This window comes from Lissotriton vulgaris, chromosome 6 (genome assembly GCF_964263255.1).
Source record: "Lissotriton vulgaris chromosome 6, aLisVul1.2, whole genome shotgun sequence".
Classification (NCBI taxonomy): domain Eukaryota; kingdom Metazoa; phylum Chordata; class Amphibia; order Caudata; family Salamandridae; genus Lissotriton; species Lissotriton vulgaris.
Window position 1 is genome coordinate 541,900,939 of NC_141694.1, and position 27,756 is coordinate 541,928,694.

At 46.0% G+C, this 27,756-nt stretch overlaps 1 protein-coding gene across 1 annotated transcript in view; it reads left to right on the forward strand.

Moving 5' to 3' along the window:
* Positions 1-27,093, forward strand: part of LOC147707531 (dynein axonemal heavy chain 5-like) — a 1,425,553-nt gene extending 1,398,460 nt beyond the window's left edge. The window contains exons 99-101 of the mRNA XM_086925656.1: positions 8,093-8,305; positions 19,525-19,686; positions 26,285-27,093. Coding sequence (XP_086781782.1) covers positions 8,093-8,305; positions 19,525-19,686; positions 26,285-26,611 — 702 coding nt within the window. The 3' untranslated portion in view covers positions 26,612-27,093. The remainder of the gene's footprint in view (positions 1-8,092; positions 8,306-19,524; positions 19,687-26,284) is intronic.
* The last annotated feature ends 663 nt before the right edge of the window (positions 27,094-27,756 follow it).

Sequence of the window (27,756 nt, forward strand, 5' to 3'; positions counted from 1 at the left end):
GGTTTGGTGGGTTGCCAATTGACATTTAGTGTGTTTGTCTTGTTTCGTTCGATGCTTACACATGAGGATTAGCAGGCTGGTCTCAAGGTCTACTATCTTTTGGAGTATGGCTTTGGACTGACCTCATATATATGCCTGTGCTTTACTATATAGGACTACCTTTCCTGCCCAGAGAGTCTGTGGGCTGTCCATGGAGCCCTGATTTAATTTGTGTTTAGTTCCTGTAGGAGGTATTGGGTGCATTGGGGTCTGTTAACTAGCAGGCGTTCATCCGCGAGATTGGTCGTGGTTCATCTACCCTCCATTTCAGGCATAAAGGTACTGGAGTGTGGTCAGAAATTCCTCTTGGAAAAATGGGCATCCCAACATGGGGGTTATGTCTGGTGCTGGCATGAAAAAGTAATCTAATAAGAAAGGTATCCATGTTCTGCTGAGATGTGCTTGTATGTGCAGTCTAGCGGGCTCAAAGACAATCAAATGTCGCAGAGACCCATGGTGCTGGTCCATTCCACCAGGGCAGAGGGCCCGGGCAGGCCCTAGCCCTGACTACCGTAGAATCCCTCTGAGGGTGACCAGCATCGCATGGAAGTCACGGTCCAGAATAGTGTGGTCCTGGGTGGGAGAACAACTTCATGGATATTATCAAGGGTTTTACTCAGTAAATGCAAGAGGATATAAATTAAAAGGAAATTATAGTGGATGCCTTTTAGGAGACCCCCCCCCCCCACTACTGTGAACCTGCCGCTGGGGTCGTTGGATGATTGAGAAAATGCGAGAGGAAAACTACAGTGGAGAAGGATTGCGGTCCCTTGTGGGCTTCTAGTGTGAGCAGCATGGAATACCCTGTCATAGCCCATGCGGGGCAGGGCATCGATTTCCCAGGGGATGCAGCCCTTGAAGAAGTAAGACCATTGGGTAGTGGCGTTTTGTTAAGTGGTAGACCGCACTACACTTCATACTGATAATGTTCCTAGTTATTAGCATAAACTCCACCATAGAGGGTACGTGGAGGAGGGAAATGTAGCGAGCTTGTAGACCAATGCCCTTAATCTGCCTGAAGCAGCTACATTGAGTTTGTGTGGTTCAGCCTGAAATGGAAGTTAGGGTGTGACCTATGTGTGTAGTGACATTTATACAATTGCTGTATTGAACTATTAGCAACAGGAAACAAAACTCATTCCCCATACTCCCCAACTCCCTCCACTCCATACTTCTACCCTATAAGCAAAGCATATGTCACACTAACTAGTGTTAACAACATAGTTCTGAATTCAATAACATGACCTGTTGTGGCCTAGCCCCAATAGCTTTGATGGGATACAGTACTGCTGGCAGAAAGGATGCTGAGGTGGGAATGTTTGATGTATTACGTCTGTAATTAAGATGAGACTGCAATAGGGGTTGTGATATCCTCATTTAGCTTCCAGATCATCAGTCCGGCACTAGACTGGTCGAGTGGAGGTTCAGTCCATTCTCTCATGGAGGTGGCAATCTCTCCTTTGTCTCTCCAGGACCCACTCTCCTCTGCCCCAGAAGCCACGGGACCCAATGGGGGCCCTTTCCATTTCCGCAGACATCAACTTTAAGGGACCTTGGGCATAATGACGTCTCTTCCAATAGTTCAACCCCAAAGGGTATCTCTCGATGAGGAGGCATTCTGAAGAGTGTGTCGGAGGGCTCTCTCCTATGTCGTCCATTCCCATGCTGCTTCGGGGGTATTGAAGAAGATGGATTTAGAGTTATGGATTACCTTGAGACGCGCCAGAAAGTCGAGCATGTGTGTGAGAGCCATTACTCACAGTTTCTGTTTTACCGCTTGAATGACTTCCTTTGCTTCGGGACCAGTCAGGTATAATCTGGAAATACCCGAATGTTGGGGGACTAGCATATAGTTCCTAGTTCCCTCGCCCCCTTTAGGATTGCATCCCTGCCTTTATAGTTCAGAGCTTTGACAATAAGTCCCCTTTGGTAGGGATCCAGGCTGTGGCATCAAAGCTCGATGGACTCTCTCTAGGAGGAAGCAATATGTCAACTGTTCCATTGGAAGCTAGGATGTGATCCATGATTTGAGGAACTTTTCAGCTGAGGAGCCCTTCACTCCTTCTGGGGATCACACAAATTGGAGATTATTCCTCTGCACTCTGTTTTCTGCGTATTGCACTCGTTCGTCTAGGGCATTGATGGTTGAGGCGAGCTGTGAGACCATTTTCTGACGTTCATCAGATATATCCTCTAGGGTAGAGATTCGCCCCGTCATCTCAGTGATTCTCTCTGCAACTTTGCTTTGTTCTTGTCTCAGAAGCTCAACATCCGTGCTGACTTCTCCAAGTTTGGTTTCAAGGGCCTCGTGAGACGCTTGCATCACCTGGACAATGATGTCCATTCCTGGGATGGTAGGAGGGGGAAAGGGCAGTGGTGACCAATGCATTGCTTCTAGGCTGGGCCGGCCATCTGGGAGAGGTAGACATCAGAGGTCTCTGATCTCCAACGGACACTCATTTTCATATGAACCTTCTGGATCTGAGGGTGATTTGCCTGGCATTGAAAGGTTTCCTACCTTCCATCAAAGGGAACACTACTGCCATGTGGTACTGCAACAAGCAGGGCAGAGTGGGGTCGTGGACTCTATGTCAGGAGGCCCTGGACATGACTGGATCAAGAACTTTTTCTGCTTGTGAACACCTGATGAGCTCTCTAAACACAAGGGTGGACAAACACTGCTGTTGATGCCTTTCATACCACGAATGGCATCTGCACCTTGATGTGGCACAGGGTCTCTTTCAGGACTGGGAAGAACCTTGGTTAGATTCTATTCACCACCGTGACAACATGCAATGTCAGCACTTCGGCAAACTGTGGTTTCTAAAGCATCTATCGTTTAGAGACGCATCCACTAAGACTGCTATGCAGTACACCTGTACTCCTTCCCACTGATACCATCCTTCCTCAAGGGCTCAAGTCATCCCGGTGGCTACAGATTGGATGAGGAGAGTATGGTATCTAGAACTCCTGAACATGAACATCTGTCCTCCGATCAGGCTGACCTTTTAGCAGCAACAGATCAAGTTCCAGCACGTACTCCACCTTCATGCATGGATATTAATTGACGAAAGATGAGAGAATTCGACCTGCCACCTGAAGCATGTGACATCATCTTGCAGCCTGGCACTCATCAACTAAAACTGTATATGCCTGGCGTTGGGACACGTTTGAGGCTTGGTGTGCTGAGAAACACATTGACCTACTTTGTGCACCCCTGTGCAAAGTGTTTCTATTTGTTTTGTCCTTAGTCTGGCAAGTCTTTGCTCTGGGCACAGTGGAGGGGTGTCTTTCGGACATCTCTGCATGCTTGCTGTTGCCAGACCACCCTTCCCTCTTTAAGTCACTCATTGTGCAATACTTTTTGAAAGGTCTTCAGCATTTGTTTCCCCTCAAAACTTTCATTATGTTCCAATGGGTTCCTAATTTGGCTTTATCCTTTTTGATGTGTTCTCCTTCTGACCCAAAGCATAACTGTTCCCTTAGACTTTTGACAATTAAGACAGTCTTCTTGGTGGCCATCAAATCATCCAGGAGAGTTACAGCGCTGCAGGCTCTTCCTGTTCAACCTTCATACGCCAACTTCTTCCCAGTCAAGCTGGTTCTTCAAACCAGTGCCTCTTTTCGGACAAAGGTTGTGACACTTTCCACGTCAGCCAAAACATCACACTGACGACTTTCTTTGTCCCACTTCACCCCTACAAGGAGAAAGAGAAACTCCACCATCTGAACCCTAAAAGTGCATTGTCATTCTATATCGATCACACCTAAGGACACCAGGTGAACAGTCAGCTCTTTGTAGAGTTAACTGGAACGAAAAAGGGGTAAGCAGTGCTTAAAACAGGTCATCTCTAGATGAATCAGACTATGCCTTAAGATCTGCTACACATTAGACAAGATATAATCCTGTGAAGCCTCGCAGGCCCTTCCACTAGAGCCAAAGCTAAATCTGTTGTGTAGCTCGTAGAGTTACTGTTCTGGATATCTAAGGCCACTAAGCGGGCATCCTTGTGAACCTCTACCAAACACTAATGCCTCGATGGTCAGGTTCACCATGACGGGCCCTTAGCCTGGTTGGTCCTCCAAGACAGTTTGGTCTAAGCCTGTTTGGGGTGGTATATTCTAAAGTAAGGAATCTCCGTTTATGGTATATTTTCTGTTTTTGAAAATGCTAATAAAAACATTTAAACTAAAGTAAGGAATCTGCGGCTAGAAGTCTATGAGATGAACAGGTTACTCACCTTTGGTAGCACCTTATCTGGTAGAGAGTCTATCTAACTGCAGATTGCTTACCGACCATTAATCCTCCCTGTTCTGCGACCTGGGCTTTTCTGTCTACAGGGTGTTTGTAAGCCCTTAGAATCTGCACACTGGTCGATCAGCCTTCTGCTGTGGCTCTCTGCTTCTGGCATAGGAATAATCACGAAAAGAAACTAATGTCAGTGCGCTGGGGTGGCACCTATTTAGGCTCTGCACGCGTCACATCCGATGCAGACTACAGCTACAACGCTGACGCGGAGGCATTTGATGCCACTAACCAGCACGCAGGGGTATTGCTCAATATTTTTTATATTGTATTGTATTGTGTTGTGGTATATTTGTATAGCGCAAACCTGTCACCACCAAGGGGATCCTGGCGCTTTGAAAAATGAACCAGCGAATTCAGCGACTTAGCCTGTCCTGGGGAAAAGGTAGGTTTTTAATGCCTTTCTGAAGGCTAAGAGATCCTCAAGACTCCTTAGGGAAAACGGCAGGGAGTTCCAGAGTTTGGCCGCCGCTACTCTGAACGATCGGCCACCCATCCTCACTCTCTGGAAACACGGTACTACAAGTAGCCTGGATGAAGAAGAGCGTAGAGCTCAGGATGGAAGGTACCAGGCGAACATTTTCCGCAAGGGGACCGGGCCCAGGCCATGGATAGCCCTGAACACAATGCACGCTGCTTTATAGCGAACGCGTAGATGGACCGGCAGCCAGTGGAGTTCCTGTAACGCTGCTGTGGAAGAGCTGTGATAGGGGCGGGAGAGGGCAAGTTTGGCAGCCATGTTTTGCACTCTTTGGAGCTTGCCCAGAAGTGTTACCGGGGCCTCCAGAAGTAGTGCGTTACAATAGTCGAGTCGACTTAGGATGGTGCTCCGCACTACTTCGGGTCTGGCTTGCTCAGGGAGGAGGGGCAAAATCTTGCACAGCATGCAGATCAGCATCATGCACGTTGAGGTGGTCTTATTTACGTGCAGATCTAGCTGCAGGTTGGGCCCAAACATGACACCCAAATTGCGCGCCGATTGTGCAGCTGACACCGTCTCTGGGAATGACGAGGGCCAGAAGTCGTCAGGGAGATCTCGGGGAACTCGGTCGTTGGAACAATACAGGACCTCTGTCTTAGTTCCGTTAAACTGCAACGAGTTCAATCGGAGCCATTCCGCTGTAGCCTGCATGCACCGGTGGAAGGTATCCAATGGAACTGCATCCTGTCCCTCCAAAGAAAAGACCAGCTGGGTATCGTCCGCATAATTAAATGCGGAGATCCCGAATGATTTAATGAGCTGGACTAGAGGGCGGAGGTAAATATTAAAGAGTATGGGGCTGATGGCTGAGCCCTGAGGTACTCCTTGTCCTACTCTCCGCTCCTCTGAGCTGAAGGGAGGGAGCGATACCCGTTGCTGACGGTTGTCCAGATATGAGATCAGCCAGTCCCTGGCCTCATCTTTGACCCCACATTCTTCCAGCCTCAAGATCAAGGTAGGATGGCTAACCGTGTCGAACGCGGCCGACATGTCGAGCAGCACCAGAAAGGCTGCCCGACCACTGTCGACTCACGCTCGCAGATTGTCTAACACGGTCACTAACGCGGATTCCGTCCCATGGGCTGGGCGAAAACCGAATTGCGTCTCATCCAACCAGGTGTTCCCTTCTAAGAAGCCGGACAGAATGCGGGTGACCAATTTTTCCATGATTTTAACTGGAAAAGGAAGCAGGGAGATTGGCCGATAGTTGGAGAGGCAGGCAGGGTCAAGCGTAGGTTTTTTTAAGAGCGGAGATACCACTGCCTTCTTCCAGCAGCCCAGTACAGTCCCTGTTTCAAACGACTGGCAGCAGATGGAGTGCAGAGGCTGAAAGAGTTCCTCCTGAAACACCCTCCAAAGTTTTGGAGGAAGAGGATCAAGAGGCGAGCCAGATGAGATCGTAAGAGCCAGGCTGCCAAACTCCTCCAAGGAGGGAAGGGGAAAACTACTCAGCTGGGGTAGACTGGCCTCAATCGCCGGAGCTCCCAGGCTGAGGGCCTGGTCCTCTGGCCGGGGTCGACTGGAAGGCATGGCCGGAGCTTCCAAACAGAGGTGAGAAACCCTCTGCAGGGGTCGACTGGCCATCGCCTCCGGAGCTCCCAAACCAGTGGTGGAATTGACTGGGTCCTGCAAACTACTCAGCTGGGGTCGACTGGCCTCAGTCGCCGGAGCTCCCAGGCTGAGGGTTTGGTCCTCTGGTCGGGGTCGACTGGAAGGCATGGCCGGAGCTTCCAAACAGAGGTGAGAGACCCTCTGCAGGGGTCGACTGGCCATTGCCTCCGGAGCTCCCAAATCAGTGGTGGAATTGGCTGGGTCCTGCAAACCCTCCAGGATTTTGCAGATTTTCTCCTCGAAAGCATCAGCAAGTGAATCACAGAGAGCTTGCGATGTAGGGACGGTGTTGGCCACACACGTAGGGTGGGCAAGGTCCCTGACAATCTTAAAGAGGGCCTGTGCCTTGTTTGGGGCCTGATTCAAGGTGGATTCAAGATAGGTCACTTTAGCCATCTTGATCTGAGCTTTATATTTTTGTAAAGCGGTTCGGAACACAATTTTCTCCGAGTCTAAGTACTGTTTCCTCCACGCTCTTTCTGCGCGTTTACAGTCAAGTTTAAGCTGGCGTAATTCGCTCCTGTACCAAGGACTAGCTCGATTCACCCTCCCTCGGGACTTCCGGAGGGGTGCCAACTTATCCAGCGAGCTCGAGATGGACTGGCAGAATAGAGTGTAGCTCTCTTCAGTTGTATTGCCAAGCTTAAAGTCCTTTCCTAAGATTTTTGGTAGTGGAGAGGTTTTGAGTATTCGGGACCAAGGTCTCTCTAACTTGGCTTGGGGTAATCCAGCCTCCCGCGAGGTGTGATCCTCTGAGCAAAGAGAGAGCATGATCAGGAAGTGGTCTGTCCAGAACTGGCGCTTAATATCAACTAATGATACCCATTGAGGATCCGCAAATACTAAGTCCAGTATATGACCCTTCTGATGCGTGGTGGCATTCACCAGCTGTTCCAGATTGATGTCCATGCAGGCTTGACTAAGGGAGAAGAATGCAGTATCCAGTGAACCGCCTGCCCACAGGTTAAAATCTCCAAGAATCAATAGCTTGGAGTCCAGATTGACACCTGGGACATATTCTAGGGAGAGGAATGTGGCTAGATGGAGTCTGTACCAGAGAAGGAGTTACTGAAGGTAAGTAACTCATTCGTCTTGCTGCGATATGTGGTCCCTCAATCAATAAAATAATTTAAGGCACATTTAAAAAGATTTGTTTAAAAAACATGGAGTTTAGACGCTGCATATATGAGCCTAATTCATTAAATCATTACATCTGAAGATATCAATAGGGCGCCCTGCCCTGAAGATTCTACCACTAGGTTACACTCCCAAAGGCTTCTAATTGCCATCTCATTTTAAATCCATGACAATTGTTTAGTCTATTCTGTTTAATAATAAAGAATGTGCTCACTCTCTTACCGCAAGATGCCACATGCATGACTCAAATAAGTTGTTAAAAACAGTGATTTTTTTCTATATTCTGCCTTGCTTATTGAAAAAAACGTTTCACCATCTGGATTTGTGATGCTTTAGCAAGTGGACACGTATATGATTTGCCGGATAATGTCTTTGCACATGTTGTAATTGTACAATGCATAATCCAACTTCATAGGCATAGATTGTATAATGCACAAATTCAAGTAAATATTGTTTATGGGTGTCTCCTCAAATGACATTCATGGGTCAGTGTCTTGTAAATGTGCTTCCCCGCCTAGGCGATAAAAAGTACCATGGATTCAGAAGACACCATGGGGGACCAGCTTTCAGAATCCATCATGTCAGTTGTCAATGATCTGTACCACAAGCGGACTCCGGCACACTGGTGTGTATTAGCGGGAAATGTCTCTTTTCCCCCAGAGTGTTCCGCCTCAACCTGGATCAATGAAGTACAGCAACACGTGGCACATTTTGAAAAGATTCTACACCTGGTTAGTATTGTCTTTCTATATTGTGATTTGCATGTCCACTGTAGCATCTGTAAGATAAAGTTGAAAAAGAATAATTCTGAAGCAGAATTTAACCTAAGTACCTTAGTAAGAGAGGTAGCATAACAGATAAGACACAATGAGATATGTCTCCTCTCCAGCATGGAAAGTGCAGTGCCAGAGAAGAATGATCATTTCACTCACTCTCCCTATGTGAAATCTTCTGTGTGTGCTACCACATGGTATGCTTCAAACTAAAGAGTGACCTTTTCCCTGTGGATGCAATCAGCCTGTGAAACCTGTAGAATGTTATGCGCTGCATGGAGGGGGTGATCTTGAACACTTTGGGGCATATTTACAAGCCCCTAGCGCTACCGGATGCTCATTTTTGTATGTGTGGCTTAACACAGCCTTGTAAATCTGGCTTTCTGCAACGCAGTTTTCTGTGGCAAAAGTTGTGTGTAATGGGTGTTGCTGTGGGCATTCCCAGCAACACCCTTGGCTTTTTGACACTGCTCCAGATTTACAAGGATCTGTAAATCTGAGCCAGTGCTACAAACTAACTCCTTTCAAAAGGAGGCATTAACGTGGCTCAACGAGGAGAAATACTTTTATTTCTCCTTGTTTTTTGCTCTTTCTATGTGTGCTGCATTCAGCACACATAGAAGGAGCAAAAGGGCTGTAAGGATTGTTTTTTTGCAGGATGGTGTCCCTTCCTGCACAAACACAATTATGCCAGCAACGCAGGCACCCTTGCACAATGGTGCAAGGGTGCCTGCTTTGGCACTAGGCTGCTCTTTTAGCGTATGTTTGTTAATACAGGTCATCCCAGCGTTTTGAAAATGAAGCTGACCGGTGCAGCAAAATTGCCTGCGGCATCGTGCTACACCATTTTCATGTAAATATGCTCCAGTGTTCTGCTGTTTGAGGCAAATATATGTGCCCACAAGAAAGAAAGCATTGAACGGATTAATTCATGAGATCTATAATTGTGAACTTACCAATATTTGAGTATTGTTTTGTAGTGGTTCAAAACCAATAAACATATCTGATAGGAACTTCTGGCTGCAGATTACTTACTCCATAATTATCCCCAGATGTCAGACTAGATCTGGAATTTTTTCATGAGCAGTATGCCTGCATGCGGATAGGTGGCACCTTTTGACTTCACGTGGCATCACCTGAGCCAGAAGTGACATGCGCGGTGCCTATATAGGCACCACCCCAGTGCCCTTATGTCCGTTTTTTTCTCTCTGCACCAGTCAGTGCAGATCTGGGAACAGTTACCCCTTAATTACTTTTTGACTAACCTTTTTCAATGTTTTTTTAAAGATTTTTGAGGTTGTTTCCTCCTGCTGTGACAGGAAGGTCATCCAAGAAGGCCGGCTTCAAGCTGTGCGGCTCCTGTCAATGCTCGAGGTCAGGGACAGACCTGAACCGTTGTTATATCTTGGGTTTTGACACCATGCATCTTCCCTGTTTCTCTGCCTCTGCTGCTCAGATAGAGAGAATGTGTTGGGTAGAATGTTGGTGATGTCATGGAATGTGTGGATTGCTGTGAGGTGGACTGTTAGTTGGATTATGGACTGAGCAGCAGGGAGGCTGCTCTGGGTGGGGTTAATTACATCTATATCTCTGAACTTACTTAAAGACTACCTCTATAATAAGAGCAATAAACTATTCATATTTAACCTTACTATTTCTACAGGAACTCCTTTCTATGACACAACAACATTGTTTGTCTCCAGTGCCTCAAGCGCAACCATGACCCAAATGCCTGCTTCGATTGGTGTGCTGTGCACCCAACTGCCTTGATGGAGCGATCTCTCAAGCTACTGGCACATTGACATGCAACACACAACGCTCCAGATCCCAGTCAAGAGGAAGGTCCCTCCCGGGAGTGATCATGGAGTCCGAGATCCTCGTCACACTTGAAGTCAGCCCATTTGAATTAGTCCAACCTCAAGTAGTCGACGTCACCTCATCTGTTGGCCGATGAGATGCGGGGACGTCACTCAAGGCCTGACTTTGCCGTTGAACCAGCGCCTGGGATGACATTGCACCTCACTGAGTTTCCAGGAGCCGAGAGACCCCTCCCCAATTAAACGAATATTATGAGGTGTTGCCCCTCATATTTGGGCAGCCTTTTCTCTCCGTCGAGCCTTCAGGCCCCACAGGTTCAGGAAGGGCCCCTACTGGATCCACACCTTTGCTCCAGTGCTAGTCAGGCCCTAGGAATCCACAGATGGATCCAGAACAGTGCTGGTCATGCCATCTCGACCTTCCCTGGTGCCTGTCTCAAGGTCGTTGCTCCCAGCACTGCTATCCCCAATTATGTCCTGACTCTGACATAGAGTCACCACCACCCGACGCCGATTCCAGCTTCGACTGGAGCCATGCCTTCCAGGCTGGAGCCTGAGCCCTAATCTAATGGGCTAGAATAATGTGAGGGGTCACTGGACCCTGAATAATACCAGCCTTGTGGCACTTTTGACTGGTGTGAGTATCTGGGTGAAACCAATGTAGTAGACTCCAGATACTGGCATGCTTTCTCCCCTACCGTGGCTACAGAGGAGGGAGCTTCCTTTGTAGTGGTTGGGAGGAGCACGACTTAGGCCCTGGACATCAGCTTGCCCTCATAGGTAGTCAAGACAAATGTCTTTACTGAAGTGATTCATCGGGGGGGTTTCCCATTAGAACCGATTCTCCCTTTAAATGAGGCACTTACTTACATCCTGCTTTGGACTTGGTCCAAACTTACAAGGGCCCCTGTGAACAGGACGAAAGCCCGTTGCCACCGCCCTGCACATGGGAGCCCAAACTTCCTCAACCGAAACCCCACCCTGGAGAGCTTGGTGGTCCTAGGCTCCACCTCCCAAATAAATCCTGGCACATTCCCATCCGCACAGCTGGATTGGTAAACCAAGAGGCTGGCACTGTGGTCCGTGAACACCACATGCCATATCTGGACGTTATTCCCATGCTTTGTGGGATATGGTTGCGCAGGTGCTGCCAACATTCCCGGAGAAGGTGAGGGCCGTACTCTCCCAGGCTATTGCCAATGGGAGGGATGCAGCGAAGTTCACAATTCGATGTGGACTAGATACAATAGACTCACTGGGTAGAGCGGTTTCATCAACAGTGGCTTATGACGCCACGCCTGGTTGAGGACGACTGGCGTTTTGGGACATGTCCATTATGATGACTCTGTTTCTGCAGAAACAAGGCCGATTCAGCACTGGAGCACTTTAAGGACAGCAGGTCTACAGCAAAGGCCTTAGGCCCCTCATCACCCACCTTTCGCTACTTTTGTGCCATGGAAAGGGTTTTCAGCCATGTCTGTACCCGCTTTGCCACCACAGCGTGCAGGCCGAGGACGCAGTACCTACCGGCCCAGTGGGTGGGGCGGTCAGCGGGTGGATCAGTCCAGGCCCCCATCAGCAGTCACAGCCTCCAAACCCTCCTAATGTGCCCTATTACCATCATGGCGGTATAAAAGGGGGTGGTGATGGACGGAGCATCTGAACCAATCAAACACTCACACCCAGTCAACAGATCTGGGTTTAATCCATCACCGTTCTTTAGCCCACTCTGCCACCCCAGTTCAGACATGGCCATATGCAAATCAGTCTGACCCCGTGCCTCATGGGAACAGTCCAGCCCGAACTGCCAAGCCATGCCTTCCCTGGACCGGAAACAAGCTTCCGAGGACCGTTTTCTGGCATTTGCTATTTGCTATTACCATCATGGGCACCCAGTGGGCAACAGGTTTCACCATCACCTGCCCCACTGGTGGTCCTTAGCATTGAACAGGTGGGTTTCCGGATCATCTGTAGGGGCTACTCCCTCCCCTTCGAGTGTACCCCCCTCCATGCCACCTACATGAAAGAGGCTGATGGAGGAACACCTATGCCTTCTTCACTAGAAAGTGACGACTCTCATTTGGCCAAGGGATCCATAGAGAGGGTGCCTATGCCAGAAGTAGGTCGTGGTTGCTATCCCCGGTACGTTCGGTGCCCAAGAAGGTCAGAGTTCTTGGTACTATCCTAGACCTGTGCTCTATACATTTCTTCCTCAAGAAGGAGAAGTTGAAAATGTTCACACTGGCTCAAGTCTTGTCTGCCCAGGACCCAGGAGACTGGAAGGTAGCGTTGGACTTTCTGGATGTATATTTCCACATTCCCATCCTGTCTGCCCACAGAAGTTACCTGCCGTTCATGGTGGACCAGAAGCACTTTCAGTTTGCTGTGATCCCTTTAGGCCTCACCAGCTCCCCTCAGGTGTTCACCAAGGCGATGGCGGTAGTTGCAGCTCATCGGCAGAGATCAGGGGTACGAGTCTTCTCCTACCCTGTAGGCGACCCGCCCCAGGCTGTCGTCTACACCTCCAGACTACGACTAACTGCCTGCATTCACTGGGGTTCACTATCAACGTGCTGAAGTCCTACCTGACTCCCTCTCTGACACCCATAGACTTCCTGGTATTATCGTTGCGGTATATCTTTTCTCCGCCCCATCAGGAGTCCTGGCATAGTCATTGGGTCAACGATTAACGTGCTGGATGCCTGCCTCACCCGAGGCTACCTCTGGTGTATGTAGAAGTGTCCAGAGATCAAAAAAAGGAAGAAAGGATAAACTCAGCTAAAAAAAGTGTCTAGTCAAAAAAGAAATTTTAATGTGAAAAGCTAGTCACTATTGTTAAAAAGCATTCTGATATATTGGTAGTTGAGTTATTGAACTACCATATCTTTTAGGAAATGTGTCGACATGTTTCAGCTCACAGGGCCCAAACGGGTCTGGGGAGCTTTCGTCAGGACAGTGAACAAAAAACAAACATACATAAAAAATGAGAAAATATCACTCACACCATTTGTGTGTGGTTCAAAGTAGCAATCGGAATTCCCGTGCTGTGGAAGAAACCAACATACATTGTTATATTGGTTGGTGTAATTGCCAGGTGAGTAGGCAAACATGTGCAAATATGAGAGCATTATTATATGCTAAATGATTGACCATATTTGTGGACTTAATCAAAAGGTGGGAGGAGATCGGGGGAACATTTCAGGTCTGAGATAGGAAGTGGTATCTACCCAGGGACTACTCAATATTGAATGGTCCACGGTGTACACAAAGATCGATCACGGGGTACTACCCCTTACACGCTGCTCATTCCGGTATTTCGTATGTGGGCAAGTCTATTACTAAGCTAGGGCGGGGAATAATGCGAGAGTGCGATGTTGTCACTGGCGCATGCAGTAATCATCTGAAGATAATTGTCCTATGTTTATCCAAAACTATATAGCCCAAGGTTCTGTCCCATACATAATGGCTAGTCAAGTATATCGTTACTGTGCCAGGACGGGGGTTACAGGGAAAGTGCGTTACATCGATATTTTCAGAACGCATGCAGTAGAACGATAATTCTGGTATTATTGCAAGGTGTATTAGTTCTCTATAGTAACCCATACCGTGCCCAAAGTTTACCTTCTATGTTCAGAATTAGTACTTCAACAAGGACAAAGAGTCGCTTCTGGTATTATGCTGTTTGGATAGAAATGGAGGGCAGTTGGTTAGTTTTGGAGCATTCTTACCCGTTCTGCTGGCGAAATAGGAAGCCGCCATTCTTACCCATGCGGTCCGGTATTCATGCCTTGTGCTGACTCTGCCCCCGGCTATGGGCGGGTCTTGGTTTCCCCGGCCCAAGTAAGGGGCCTGAACACTAAAAAAGGACAATTCTTCCAGAAAGGCTATCCATGTAAGATGAAGGAAAAGTCGGTTAAATAACCTTGACCAAAGGGAAAGATAAATGTTATTAACCACTACCCAGGGTCTAAGTGATTATTGCGTAGATCTTTAAAACAGAAAGACAAATCACCAAGCCCTGATATTTCGTTATTATCTTAATAAAACGGAGAATTGGTGAAAAGTCAGGTTGTGATTGGCTGTGGGCTAAAGTAGTTCCACAATTTCTCAAAATGATAAATAACATTGCAGTCAATAAAATTAATCCATAGGTACTGTTTTGCACTTATACTCTGCCAGGTCTTATTTCAGGTTGAGTATCATATGTGTCTATCTAGGCACAATGGCTTAGTTCACTCAGGATTCAATTCTACATTCCACATCTGGTCAATTAAAGTCAGTAAAATTGGTGCCATGGGATGTGGTCGTTCATCCCTACTATATCTGACTTTAACCGATCGACCCATCTTTGTTCTTTATTGAACAAAATTTGTTCTGCATTCTGATCTTTGAATTCTAACATTTCAAGGACTGTCCATTTTAGATCGTCACATGTATGGCCTGCCTCTACAAAGTGAGTACACAGTTTAGTTGTATTTTTCTTCAGCCTGACATTACTCCGATATTCTCCTATGCGGAGTTTGATTTTGCGGCAGGTCATGCCAATATATTGTTTTTGGCATGGACACGTGGTTAAGTAAATTACGTGTGTAGAATTGCAATTTGTATGGCTTCTTTGGGTCCATAATATGTTGTCATTCAGTTGTAGGGTCTTGGTACTAGATGTGAATTTGCAGACTCCGCATGTGCCGCAAGGATAATGTCCAGTGACTGGCATCATGTGTATATCTCTGATAGTTGATTTAGATGTTTTTTTCTTAGGTCTGGTGTGAACGAGGACGTCTTTTATGTTCTTCGTTCTTCTGTTCGCAAATCTAGGCTTCGGCCAATTTAAAGTTCCTGAAGTTAGTATCTGCCAGTTTTTCCTTATGAGTCTCTGGACATCATAGGTAGCAGGACAGAAAGTTGTGACACAGGTGACAAGGTCCTAAGCCATTGTGCCTAGATAGACACATATGATACTCAACCTGAAATAAGACCTGGCAGAGTATAAGTGCAAAACAGTACCTATGGATTAATTTTATTGACCGCAATGTTATTTATCATTTTGAGAAATTGTGGAACTACTTTAGCCCACAGCCAATCACAACCTGACTTTTCACCAATTCTCCGTTTTATTAAGATAATAACGAAATATCAGGGCTTGGTGATTTGTCTTTCTGTTTTAAAGATCTACGCAATAATCACTTAGACCCTGGGTAGTGGTTAATAAAATGTATCTTTCCCTTTGGTCAAGGTTATCTACCCGACTTTTCCTTCATCTTACATGGATAGCCTTTCTGGAAGAATTGTCCTTTTTTAGTGTTCAGGCCCCTTACTTGGGCCGGGAAACCAAGACCCGCCCATAGCCGGGGGCAGAGTCAGCACAAGGCACGAAAACCGGACCGCATGGGTAAGAATGGCGGCTTCCTATTTCGCCAGCAGAACGGGTAAGAATGCTCCAAAACTAACCAACTGCCCTCCATTTCTATCCAAACAGCATAATACCAGAAGCGACTCTTTGTCCTTGTTGAAGTACTAATTCTGAACATAGAAGGTAAACTTTGGGCACGGTATGGGTTACTATAAAGAACTAATACACCTTGCGATAATACCAGCATTATCGTTCTACTGCATGCGTTCTGAAAATATCGATGTAACGCACTTTCCCTGTAACCCCCGTCCTGGCACAGTAACGATATACTTGACTAGCCATTATGTATGGGACAGAACCTTGGGCTATATAGTTTTGGATAAACATAGGACAATTATCTTCAGATGATTACTGCATGCGCCAGTGACAACATCGCACTCTCGCATTATTCCCCGCCCTAGCTTAGTAATAGACTTGCCCACATACGAAATACCGGAATGATCATCGTGTAAGGGGTAGTACCCCGTGATCGATCTTTATGTACACCGCGGACCATTCAATATTGAGTAGTCCCTGGGTAGATACCACTTCCTATCTCAGACCTGAAATGTTCCCCCGATCTCCTCCCACCTTTTGATTAAGTCCACAAATATGGTCAATCATTTAGCATATAATAATGCTCTCATATTTGCACATGTTTGCCTACTCACCTGGCAATTACACCAACCAATATAACAATGTATGTTGGTTTCTTCCACAGCACGGGAATTCCGATTGCTACTTTGAACCACACACAAATGGTGTGAGTGATATTTTCTCATTTTTTATGTATGTTTGTTTTTTGTTCACTGTCCTGACGAAAGCTCCCCAGACCCGTTTGGGCCCTGTGAGCTGAAACATGTCGACACATTTCCTAAAAGATATGGTAGTTCAATAACTCAACTACCAATATATCAGAATGCTTTTTAACAATAGTGACTAGCTTTTCACATTAAAATTTCTTTTTTGACTAGACACTATTTTTTAGCTGAGTTTATCCTTTCTTCCTTTTTTTGATCTCTGGACACTTCTACATACACCAGAGGTAGCCTCGGGTGAGGCAGGCATCCAGCACGTTAATCGTTGACCCAATGACTATGCCAGGACTCCTGATGGGGCGGAGAAAAGATATACCGCAACGATAATACCAGGAAGTCTATGAGGGTTTTCGATAAAAAAACTAATGGTTTTGTAGAAACCAGTGTCCATTCTCCTTCTTTGATTAATGGTAACTTGTCTAGGGGAAATGAATGGACTTTCAATCCTCTTCCCTCCTTTTTTTGATATCAGTCCCTCTCTGACACTCCCTTTCATCAGAGCGGTTCTAGACATGGTACATTTGAAAGCCATTCTACGCTCCATCAAAGGAAGGCTAGTGCAGGTCTTCATGAACAACACCACCGCCATGTGGTACAGCCACAAACAGGGCAGTGTGAGATCTTGGACCCTTTATCAAGCGGTCCTGCTTCTCTGGACATGGCTGGACCATTTCCCTGGTGGTTCAGCATCTTGTGGGCACCAAAGCAGATGAACTCAGCTGCAGGTACCTAGTGGATCACAAATGATTTCTCCAAACAGAGGTGGTGCAAGATCACTTTCAGCAGTGGGGAGAGTCTTGATAAGATCGATTTGCCACCACCAAGAATGCGCAATGTCAACAATTCTGCACGCTGGTGTTTCCAAGGCGGCTCTTGCTTGAGACGCTTTTCATCTTGAGTGGAGTTCTGGCCTCCTGTACTCCTTTCCACCAATACCACTCCTGCCCAGAGTTCTCAAGAAGATCTGGAATAACCGACCCAATTCATCCTTGTGGCCTCAGACTGGATGTGGAGAGTCTTGTATCTCGAGCTGTTGAACATGGCCGTAGGTCCTTCGATCAGGCTGCACCTTCGGGAGGAACTTCTGTGGTCGCAGCAGGCAAAAGGTTCTTAACCCAATCCTGTAAATGCTCCGCCTTCTTGCGCAGAAATTGAGTAGGGACAGTTGACAGCTTTCAACCTTCCTCTCAAAGTCTGTAACATTATCTTGGTAGCCAGGTATCCTTCCACCAAGATGTTATATGCCTGCCGTTGGGGGAAATTTGTGGCATGGTTTACAGAAAGACAGATCGATCCCCTTTATGCCCCCCTTTCTCAGGTTCTCCTTTCCATCTTTTCTTTGGCCCAGCCGGGCTCTGCTCTGGGCACTCTGAAGGGCTATCTCTCTGCTATTTCGGCTTTTCTGTGGTTGCCGGATCAGCCATCCCTCCTCAAATCCCCTATTGTAAATAGGTTTCTGAAAAGTTTACATCATTTGTTTCCACCTTCTCCCTTTATTATGACCCAGTGGGACTTCAATCTCGTCCTCACTTTCCTTATGTGCGCTCCCTTTGAGACCCTACATAATTGTCCACCCAGGCTCCTTACCATCAAGACTACCTTTCTCGAGGCTATAACATCGGCCTGAGGGTCAGTGAGTTTCAGGCTTTGTCAACCAAGCCTCCTTTTCTGAACATCTACCCAGACATACTGGTGATTTGTATGAGAGCTTTCTTTCTCCCGAAAGTTGTCACGCCCTTGCCTACTGTTTATTCTCCGCCTCATCCCTCCAAGGAAGAGGAGTGGCTTCACCGTTTGGACCCAAAAGTAGTGTTGCCGTTCTACCTTGACTGCAGGCGAAAGATCCAGGTGGATGACCAACTCTTCGTGGGGTATGTCAGAGCGATGAAATGACAGGCCATACAGAAGAGGACCATCTCACGATGGATCATACTTTCTATCACAATCTGCTATGCATTGGCAAAGAAGCAACGCCCCCCCCCCGAGTGGTTGCCTACTCTTTCCTCCAGAGCTAAGCTGCAACCACTGGGTTAGCATGCAGAGTTCCAGTCCTGGACTTTTGCCAGGTAGCAACATTGCTTTCGTTTCACACATTTAACAAACACTACTGCCTGGACAGTCTGGTACATATGGATGGGCATTTTGCCACTTCGATCCTGCAGGACTTCATCGTGTGAAATTGGTCCGCAGACCTACCTCTGCAGAGCTTGGGTATCTATTCTAAGGTAAGGAATCTGCAGCTAGAAGCCTCCATCAGATGAACAAGTTACTTACCTTTGGTAACACCCTATCTGGTAGAGACTCTATCTAGCTGCAGATTCCTCCCTGCTCTTCAAATGAATTTCTAGGGGCATGGCTTTCTCCTTTCCAGGCACTAGTTTGCCACATCAGTGGTCAGTATACTTTGTGGCTTTGCGCTTCTGGTGTGGAAAGTCACAAAAAGTCACTGACGTCAGCAAGGTGGGGTGGTGCCTTTATAGTCATGGCACACATCACTTCCACTGCAGAGGCCAACGATGGTGCCAAACGGAGCCGAATGATGCCACCTACCGGCGTGCTGGGGTACTGCTCCAGAAAAAATCTGCCACCTGGGGATAATTCTAAGGAGAGGAATCTGCCACTGGATAGAGTCTCTACCAGTTAAGGTATTTCCGAAGGTAAGTAACTTGTTCTTTAAAACTGTGTCAGAAGAAAAATACATTTGCAAGATTATGAGCTCCAGGAATAATAAAATAAAATGTTTAACTGAAGAACAATATCAGCAGAAACAAATGCCAGTAGTTTCTTATGCTGGATATCCATTCTGTTTAACTCTCCACCCTGCCACAAGCCTACCAAAAAGTTGGGTGGTAATGAAAAAGCCTTCTATTTCTGTAACAAGTGTTAAATGCTCCATGCCGTCTGAGCTGTTCTTTCCAGTATGGGTCTGTGTAAGATTGGCTTAGCATACTTGTCTCTCCTTATGTTTCAGGATACAATGTAACCTCTAATTTGTTTACTAGTTTTTATTAGTATCAGGTTTGTCTTTCATACTTTCATATGATTTTATTTTGAACATTACAAACATTTACCCAGCTGGAATATCTCCTTTCTAGAAGTAGGCATTATGTGGTTATTGCCTGCAAAAAATGTCTTTTGTCTATTTAACAGGGCAGAGAGAAAATGCCAAGCTACTGGCTTGGAGCATTCAGGAACCCAAAAGGCCTATTATCTGTGCTAAAGCAAGAAACTATCCGCCAGTATTCAGAACGAACAGGCAATGCTGAACCAATAGTTTTTAAAACAGAAATAACACAAAGGGACAAAGACCATGTAAGTATTTAAAATATTTTAAATAGTATCATAAACATGTTAAGATGACTGTTTTCTGTCCTGTCAAATGACGTAATAACTGAATAAAGGTGCTCATCAACAGCCATTTACTCCTAAGGGTATATAAATAACATTAGCTAACATACGCCATTGTGCTGTTAAAAGAACCCATGCTAATATTTAGGTTTGTTACCTATCATTATTTAAGACAGTGTTCAGGAATTTTGCTGCTACTCAGTGTCCGTCTACATTTTTAGGGCCGATAACATTGAATAATCTAGATTTATGCCTAGGTGCAGATGACCCAAGCAGACTGTTAGACAACATCTTTTGGCGTGCTTTCCCCTGACTTTTTGATTTCTGACCTCTTGTTTTTTACTTCGCTTTTGATGGCTTTAGGACTCTGAGCTCCTTACCACTTTTGACCAGTTCTAAAGTGCATGTGCTCTTTTCTAAAATATGTTGACAATTGTTTTTTCCATTATTGGAATTTTGGTTCACTTATAAGTCCCTAGTAAAGTGGTGTATTATATACTCACGGGCTGTAAACCAAATGCTACTAGTGGGCCTGCAGCACTGATTGTGCCACCCAGAGAAGTAGCCTTTCAAACCTGACTCAGGACTGCCACTACAGGGCCTGTGGGCACAGTTTACTGCCGCCTTGACTTGGTGTTAGAAATGGGGTCTCTAGTTAGCAATGGTTTGCACCATTGTCCAAGTAGGAACCCTTCTTGATAGTCAAGGTAAGGGGGACTACACTTCTAAAATAATCCCTGCTCACCACCTTGGTAGCTTGGCATGAGCAGACACGCTTATCTCAGAGGCAGTGTGTACATCATTTGTGCACACATATAGTAATACAGTGAAAACACTACAAATGGACACCACATCAGTTTAGAAAAATAAGTAATCTTTATCTATACCAAACAAGACCAAAACGACAAACATCCGCAATACAGTAATCAAAATGTAACTTTTAGAAGGTAAAAACAGTTATGTCGATAGCAAACCATAGATGCAACACTGTCTACACTTTGAACCTTGGATGAGTCAAAATCATAAACAAAAACAGCCACAGGCAAGGTGATGTATTAGTTTCTTATGCCCAGGGAAGGTGATGCGTTGGATCCTTACTCCAGGGGAGGTGATGCATCTGTTCCTTACTGCCACCCAGGGAAGGTGATGCATCGGTTTCTTACTGTGCAGGGAGGTGATGCATCGTTTTTTTACTGAAGCCCTGGTGTTCTTGTAGACTTGGCGCCCCAGTGTGATGCGTGGGCATCAGAGATGTGGCAGTTCTGGATGCAGCGGTAACGTCGCTGCGTAGGTCTCTCAAGCGGTGTTCCATTGATACATTGGTTCTTGCAGCCGCACAGCAGGGCTTGCTTCGGGGTCTGTGTGGTGATCCCAGACTTCGGAGAATGGTGCATGGGAATGGCATCTCTTTTCCAGCTCCCAGCAGCAGGAACAACCTCCAGAGGTCCAACACAGGAACAGGCACCTCTTGGCAGGCCAGAATTCCCAGCAAGAAAGTTCAGGGGAGCTGGTGGTGAAGTCTTTGTGTCCCTGAGACTTTAGAACAGGAGACACGCTCTACTTCAAACCCTTGGAGATATTCTTCAAGCAGGATACACAGCACACAGCAAAGTCTTTGCCCTCTCCTTTGCAGAAACAGCCACTGCAGGCCAACCCCAGACAGCACACAGCAAAGGAGCAGTACTTCTCCTTCAGCTTTCCCAGTTTTTCTCCTTGGCATAGGTTCCTCTTGAGTCCAGAAGTATTCCAAAGTTCTGCGGTCTGGGCCCCCAATGTATGTTCCATTTGTCTTTGTACTCTTGTGGCAGAGAGGCTCTGTTCTCAGTCAAAGCCAGTTCTGTCCTCTCTGGTCCAGCTTCCCGGCAGGAGGTGGAGACAGCATTGTGTAAGGCAGACCAGGCCCATTCAAGTACCAAAAATCTCCTCCCCCTACTCTAAATACAGCCCAGGTCTATTCAGCCCAGTCCTGGCTCACCCAAGAAAGGCAGGACACACCTCAACCCCCCCCCCCCCCCCCCCCCCCCAGTTGCTGTCTACAGTGAATGCACATCCCCAGCCCCTGTCACTCCAAAGCCAGACCGTCAATCCAAAAACCAGCAGAGGCAAACAGGATGGCTAATCAAGAAATTACCCACTTTCTAAAGGTGGTATTTTCAAACACACAATATAAAAATCATCTTTACTAAAAGATTCGTTTTTATATTCTGAGTTCAGGCATACTAAACTCCAACTTTCTATCTTGTCCCAATGGAACGTTATACTTATAAGATGTTATAAATAAACTCCTATTCTATCCTATGAGACAGATAGCCTTTCAATAGTGAAAAACAAAATACACTGGGGCAGATTTATGACGGACTTGCGCCACGTTTATGCCGCCGTTGCGTGACGCAACGGCACGGAAACGTGGCGCATCCCTGCGACCTATTTACAACGTGACGCATCTAGGCAGATGAGTCACGTTGTAAAGCCCTGCGTCACATGAAACCTGCGTCAGGTTTCATGTGGGCGTTCTGTCGCAGGGTGGGCGTTCCCTCGTGGGAAAGCCCCGTAAAACTGACGCAGTGAAATCTACAAGATTATCTGAGTCAGTTTTACGAGGCTGCTGCGTCAAATCCTTACGCCTGCTTGAAGCAGGCGTAAGGAGTGATGCACCACGTTATGTATGGGTGGCCTCTGTACATTGCAGGAGTTGCGTCGCACTTGCGACGCTACTCCAGCAATGCGCCGCCCATACACCACAAGATGCGTCACGCATCTGCCCTTTCTTGTACCATGGTGCGGCGCATTGTAAATGCGGCGCATCTGTGGTGCCGCAAGGAGGGAATTGCGTGACGCATCAGTTCTGGCGCATCCCTGCTGATTTGCAGAGATGCGCCAGAACTCATAAATCTGCCCCACTGTATTTCACTATCAGGACATGTCACACTCATCATTACATGTCCTACCTTTCACATACACTGCACGCTGCCCACATGGGTACATTGAGCCTACCTTGTGGGTGGCTCACATGTGATAAAACGGACGGTTAGGGCCTGGCAAATGGGTGCACTTGCCAGGTCAACATGGCAGTCGAGACTGCTCGCAGACACTGCAGTGGCAGGTCTAAGACCCCTTTGAAAGCCTACTTGTGTGGGTGGCACAATCAGTGCTGCAGGCTCACTGGCAGCATTTGACTTAAAGGCCCTGGGCATACACAGGACACTGTACTGGGGACTTAGTAGTAAGTCATACAAGCCAATCATGGGAACACCAATCCATATTCACAATTTACAGAGGGAGCATTTGCACTGGCCAGCATTGGCAAAGTGCCCAAAGCATCTAGACCAGCAAAAAATAAATTCAGCACACAGCAAAAATACAGAAGACAGAGTCAAAAAGACTGGGGTAAACCATGACAATGATGCCAGGTCTAACACTTGGCATTTCCAACTACTTGCCAAGCCTTAAACTCCTCTTTTATTACCTGTTAGTCACCACTAAGGTAGGCCAAAGGTAGCCCTTAGGGCAGAGTGCTGTATAAGTAAAATGTAGGACATGTACCTTTTTGTTTTACATGTCCTGGTATTGACAACCACCCACGTTTTATTCACTACTGGGAGGCCTGCTCCTCTCATAGGATAACATTGGGAATTCCTTAAATACCCTTTTTAGATTAATTCCAGATTGCAGAGGAGTAGCTTCTTTATGTTTTATATAATTGGATTGGTAATGACAAATCCTCTTTAGTGGTAAAGTTGGATCTGGTATTACTAATCTAGAAATGACACTTTTAGAAAGTGGAAATTTCTCTGCTCTTCGCTCTCTTGTGCACCTTACAGCTTGTCTACACTACACGCCTGATGTGGGGTGACAGCTACACTTTGTGCATTCTCTATAGACAGCCACAAGTACAGGCCGCTCAGCTGCATTTGCATTCATCTGCATACTGATGGATCTGGGCAAGGGGTAGAGGAGGAGCTGACACGTACACCTAAATAGGTATTGGCCTATAAATAAATAGGTAGTGGCTTAGGGTCACACAAAACACTGATTTACCACGCACATGTAGGCTGGCAGACAGAGCTCAGCTGAAAGGAGACTTGTGAACCACAAAGGCTTTGCTTTGTAGTCACCTCCACTTCACGGACACATTTGGGTATAAGTATTGGGCCTATGACCCCCTCTTACTAGTTCATTTTGGGATCCTAAGGAGACTCTGCCAAGAAGAGGAGCGGTGCTACAGGAGGGACTGCCACTTTGCTAACTGCTTTGCTGTGTTGGCCTGCTGATTGCTGGGCTGCAGGAGGATTGCCACTTTGCTACCTGCTCTGCTTTGTTGGCCTGCTGCCTCTGACCTGGGATGTGAGATGGACTAGACCTGTTCTTTACAATCCTTTGCAACCTAAGTAACTCCAAGGGCTTGTTGGTTGGTCCCCTATTCAGGAAATCTCAGGGCCATCAAAGAATGAATTCACAGAAAAGACCGCTGCGAGGCTCTGTCAATCCAGCGTCTGACTCTGCCTGACTTGCCCTCATCCAGTCCTAGGGCTTCGCTGTGCCGGCAGCTGCTTTTGGGTACCCACACACATCAGTGCGGTGCGCTGTGCAAGAACCGCTGTTTCCGATTACTTGAATGTAGACGATCCTGTTTGTCGACTTCACCGAAGCCACAGTGCCCGAAGTCAGTGCAGCACTACCTGGCGCACTCTGCTAGCATCAAGAAAAGACGGCCGTCTGCCCTCTGTGACTCCAATGACTGCATCGTATTCAGCAAGGGGAGACTCTAGCAACGTATGTCCCGATCTCGACTGCACCACTGGAATCCCCCAAGAAAGGTACTGTGCACTCCGGGACTTACAAAGTCCCTGCTGCCCACCTTCACTTTAGTGGGAGGCCCCGAATGGACCAAGTAGAACATTCTCCTTCAACCTTAACGTTGCATTTTAACTGTAATAACTTTTGAAACATTGCTTCCCGCTGACCTGAGGAGAAACTCTTAGATGTTTTAATTGGATTTTTATCATTTTTATCTTGTTTTGAAAAGTAAACTAGATACTATATTCATACCTCATTGTGGAGTCTTTTTTGTAGTGTTTTAATTGTGTTACTGTAACCACATATGCACAACTGCTTTACACATTGCTTCTTATGTTAAGCCTGACTGCTCTGTGCCAAGCTACCAGAGGGTGAGAACGGACCGATTTAAGTGTGTGACTGACTTACCATAACTAGAATTGCGGTGGATACCTCTGCCAACTAGAGACCCGATTTCTAAAAAGGACCTATGCCAGTATTCAGATTCTCACATTGAGCTATAAAGCACTATTTCCCAAACACTATACTAAGTGATAATGATATTTATACAGCACAGCTCTGTGTTAAATGTATTTAAAGGCTGATTCCTGTGCAACCAGTCAGGGATTGCATATCTGAAGACAGTGAAGAAAGTAAAAGAACATTCTTCTTTTAGAGCTGCACCAAACCTCATAGGAGGCAGGAAACTGCCGCTAAAACTGCAATAATGGGCTTGCTAATATGCATTATAGAAGTCCAGGTTAGATGTTCTGCACATCTAACCTGGGCTTCTATTGGAATTCTATAATGCATATTATCAAGCCATTATCGCCGTTTTAGCTGCAGTTTCCTGCCGCTAAAACAGCGATAATTTTAACAAGGTTCTTGCTAATATGCCCCGATGTTCTTAACAGTTTTCATGTCATGGGCTTACTTATTAGCAACGTGGATTGGTAAGATTAGTTGGGGTCTGGGCCAGCAGCACTGATAAATCTGCTAATGGTGCTGCCACAGTCTGCAGGGCTATAAATTGCCAGCATCCCATGAGTAAGGTAGATTTAGGTCCTTTAGAGAAGTAATTCTCACATGGGGCTCAGAGGAGGTATACATAGGATAAGTACAGGAATGGGATAGATGGAAGTAGTTGGGAAAGCATCTACTGAGACTGTTGATCATTCCATCTCTCCGGTTTTCGATTTGACATCTGCAACACTATCATAATTAACCCTGAGCAAGTGAGAAGGCAAGGACAGGGTCTCTCTGCTTCAATACAATATAAGGGGAGCTAGTTATGTGGGCTGGCTGATTGGTTGTTACTGGTGCATTAAGAGTCAACACACAAAAGTAATGCAACTCAAAATCATGGCTTAAAAGAATGTCCATATTCCAAGACAGTTCTGGATGTTTACACACCCAGTTAGCCTGGCACAGCCACTTCAAGAATATAGACATCTTTTCTTACCATGGAAAGTATGCTACCAGGTGCATGAAATGAGCCTACAGGGGGGACCTGCTCACAGATGCTAGAGGAACCCCAACAGTTCACTGAATAACTTTTTGACAAAGGTAAGAGGCACGCCTCTAGTTGGGGGACTTCATCCAGATTCGGTTTTGAGGCATTCAAAACCTAAAATGCATAGACATGTCTCAGAAGAAATCATTACCATAGGTTTAAATTGTCTCAGCAGCAACCAGAGGACTCATCTTTTATCTGTTGCTATGGCTGGATAATACTTTGAATTCTGAAACAAAAAAGATGCATAACATGTTTTTTCTTGTCAATTAGATACGAGATCCTCCACATGAAGGAATGTTTATCCATGGTATCCATATCTGGGGGGTCTCCTGGAATAAGACTGATGCTGAACTTCTTGATGCTGCACCGAAGCAAAGCCCCAGCTTATTACCTGTTATCCATCTGCACTGCCTGCCTATGTCAGAGAAGATTGGGATGAGTGATCCTGTGAAAGCATCGGACACGTTCGCATGTCCTGTCTACATCTCCTCAACTTCCTCACGAGAGCCTGTTTTTCACCTTGACATCCAAAAGGAGAATGTGCCTGCTTCTCGATGGGCACTTAGAGGCATGAAAACCACCATATATCCTTTCTAAATTGAGGTGCAGAACACACCTTCTGTAGCCATCAGTTGCAGCTGAACATTAATGTCTACACTGCAGACAGTGGAATTGGTCAACAATGTGAACAATTGACAGAGATTTGACTGCAGATTTTTTTAAAACACAAAATGCCTCAATAATTATTCTGTATACCATGTCTTTCTGTCTGATAACGAGATTATCCTGGGAATGGAGTACTTTACGTTGAGCAAGATAAAAAATTTTTGGATCAACCCTTCTTCAAATTACCCAAATCCAGTAAACTATGATCTGCACTTCCATTTGTTAAAACTCAACTCCATTTATAACAGTTTACAAACATTTTCTTATGAGTAAATTTCAACACTTTCAAATTTGGATGGCCTTTGATGACGTGTTCCCAAATGATTTAATGAATATAATGGATTGTACACATTTATGTAAATGGTGAATCCAGGTTTTTCAGTAATAAAGACAAAGTAGGATGTGATTGCCATATTTCTCTTGTGGTATATATTTTTTTTTCAAAGAAAGTGTTTGGTTATAAAATTGAATTGATCATGGAGAATGGGATCATAAAAATTGAGAAAAGAATATTAGTTTAGTGAAGACAGCTATCTTATTGTTTCCAGTACAAAACATATACAGCCCCTTGCTCATGGATGCATGACTTTGTTGTTTATCTCAGTTCCCTTTTCTTGCTGCAATTGTTTTCCTCCTTGTACTTGTGTTTGTCCCTCCCAAGAGCATTTCGTTCTCACAATATTCTGACTGGATGAGTTGTATCCTTCCACTGATTACTTGAGAGGACTTGTATTTCCTAGCTCCTTGAAATTGCTTTTTAAAAATTATTTTATTTTCCGAGGGTCCAGCAGCTGCGAAGTGCTACCGGGGTGCTCGCTTTCTTCGTTTGGCTGGCTTGCACTATTTTTTTTTTTTACTTAAAATGTACCCTTCAAAAATGGCTGCCAACCATGTTACAACAGTAAATTAAAATGACCAAAATGGCTGCTGGTGCCTTACGTCATACATTCATGCACATTGATTAGTGAGCATCTTGGAACATTTTACATGTGTCACATCGCACAATAGTTTTGGAATAAGTTTTCTTTAATAGAAGAGCCATTCTAAAATGGCCATCCATGGACCTGCTTGCTTTT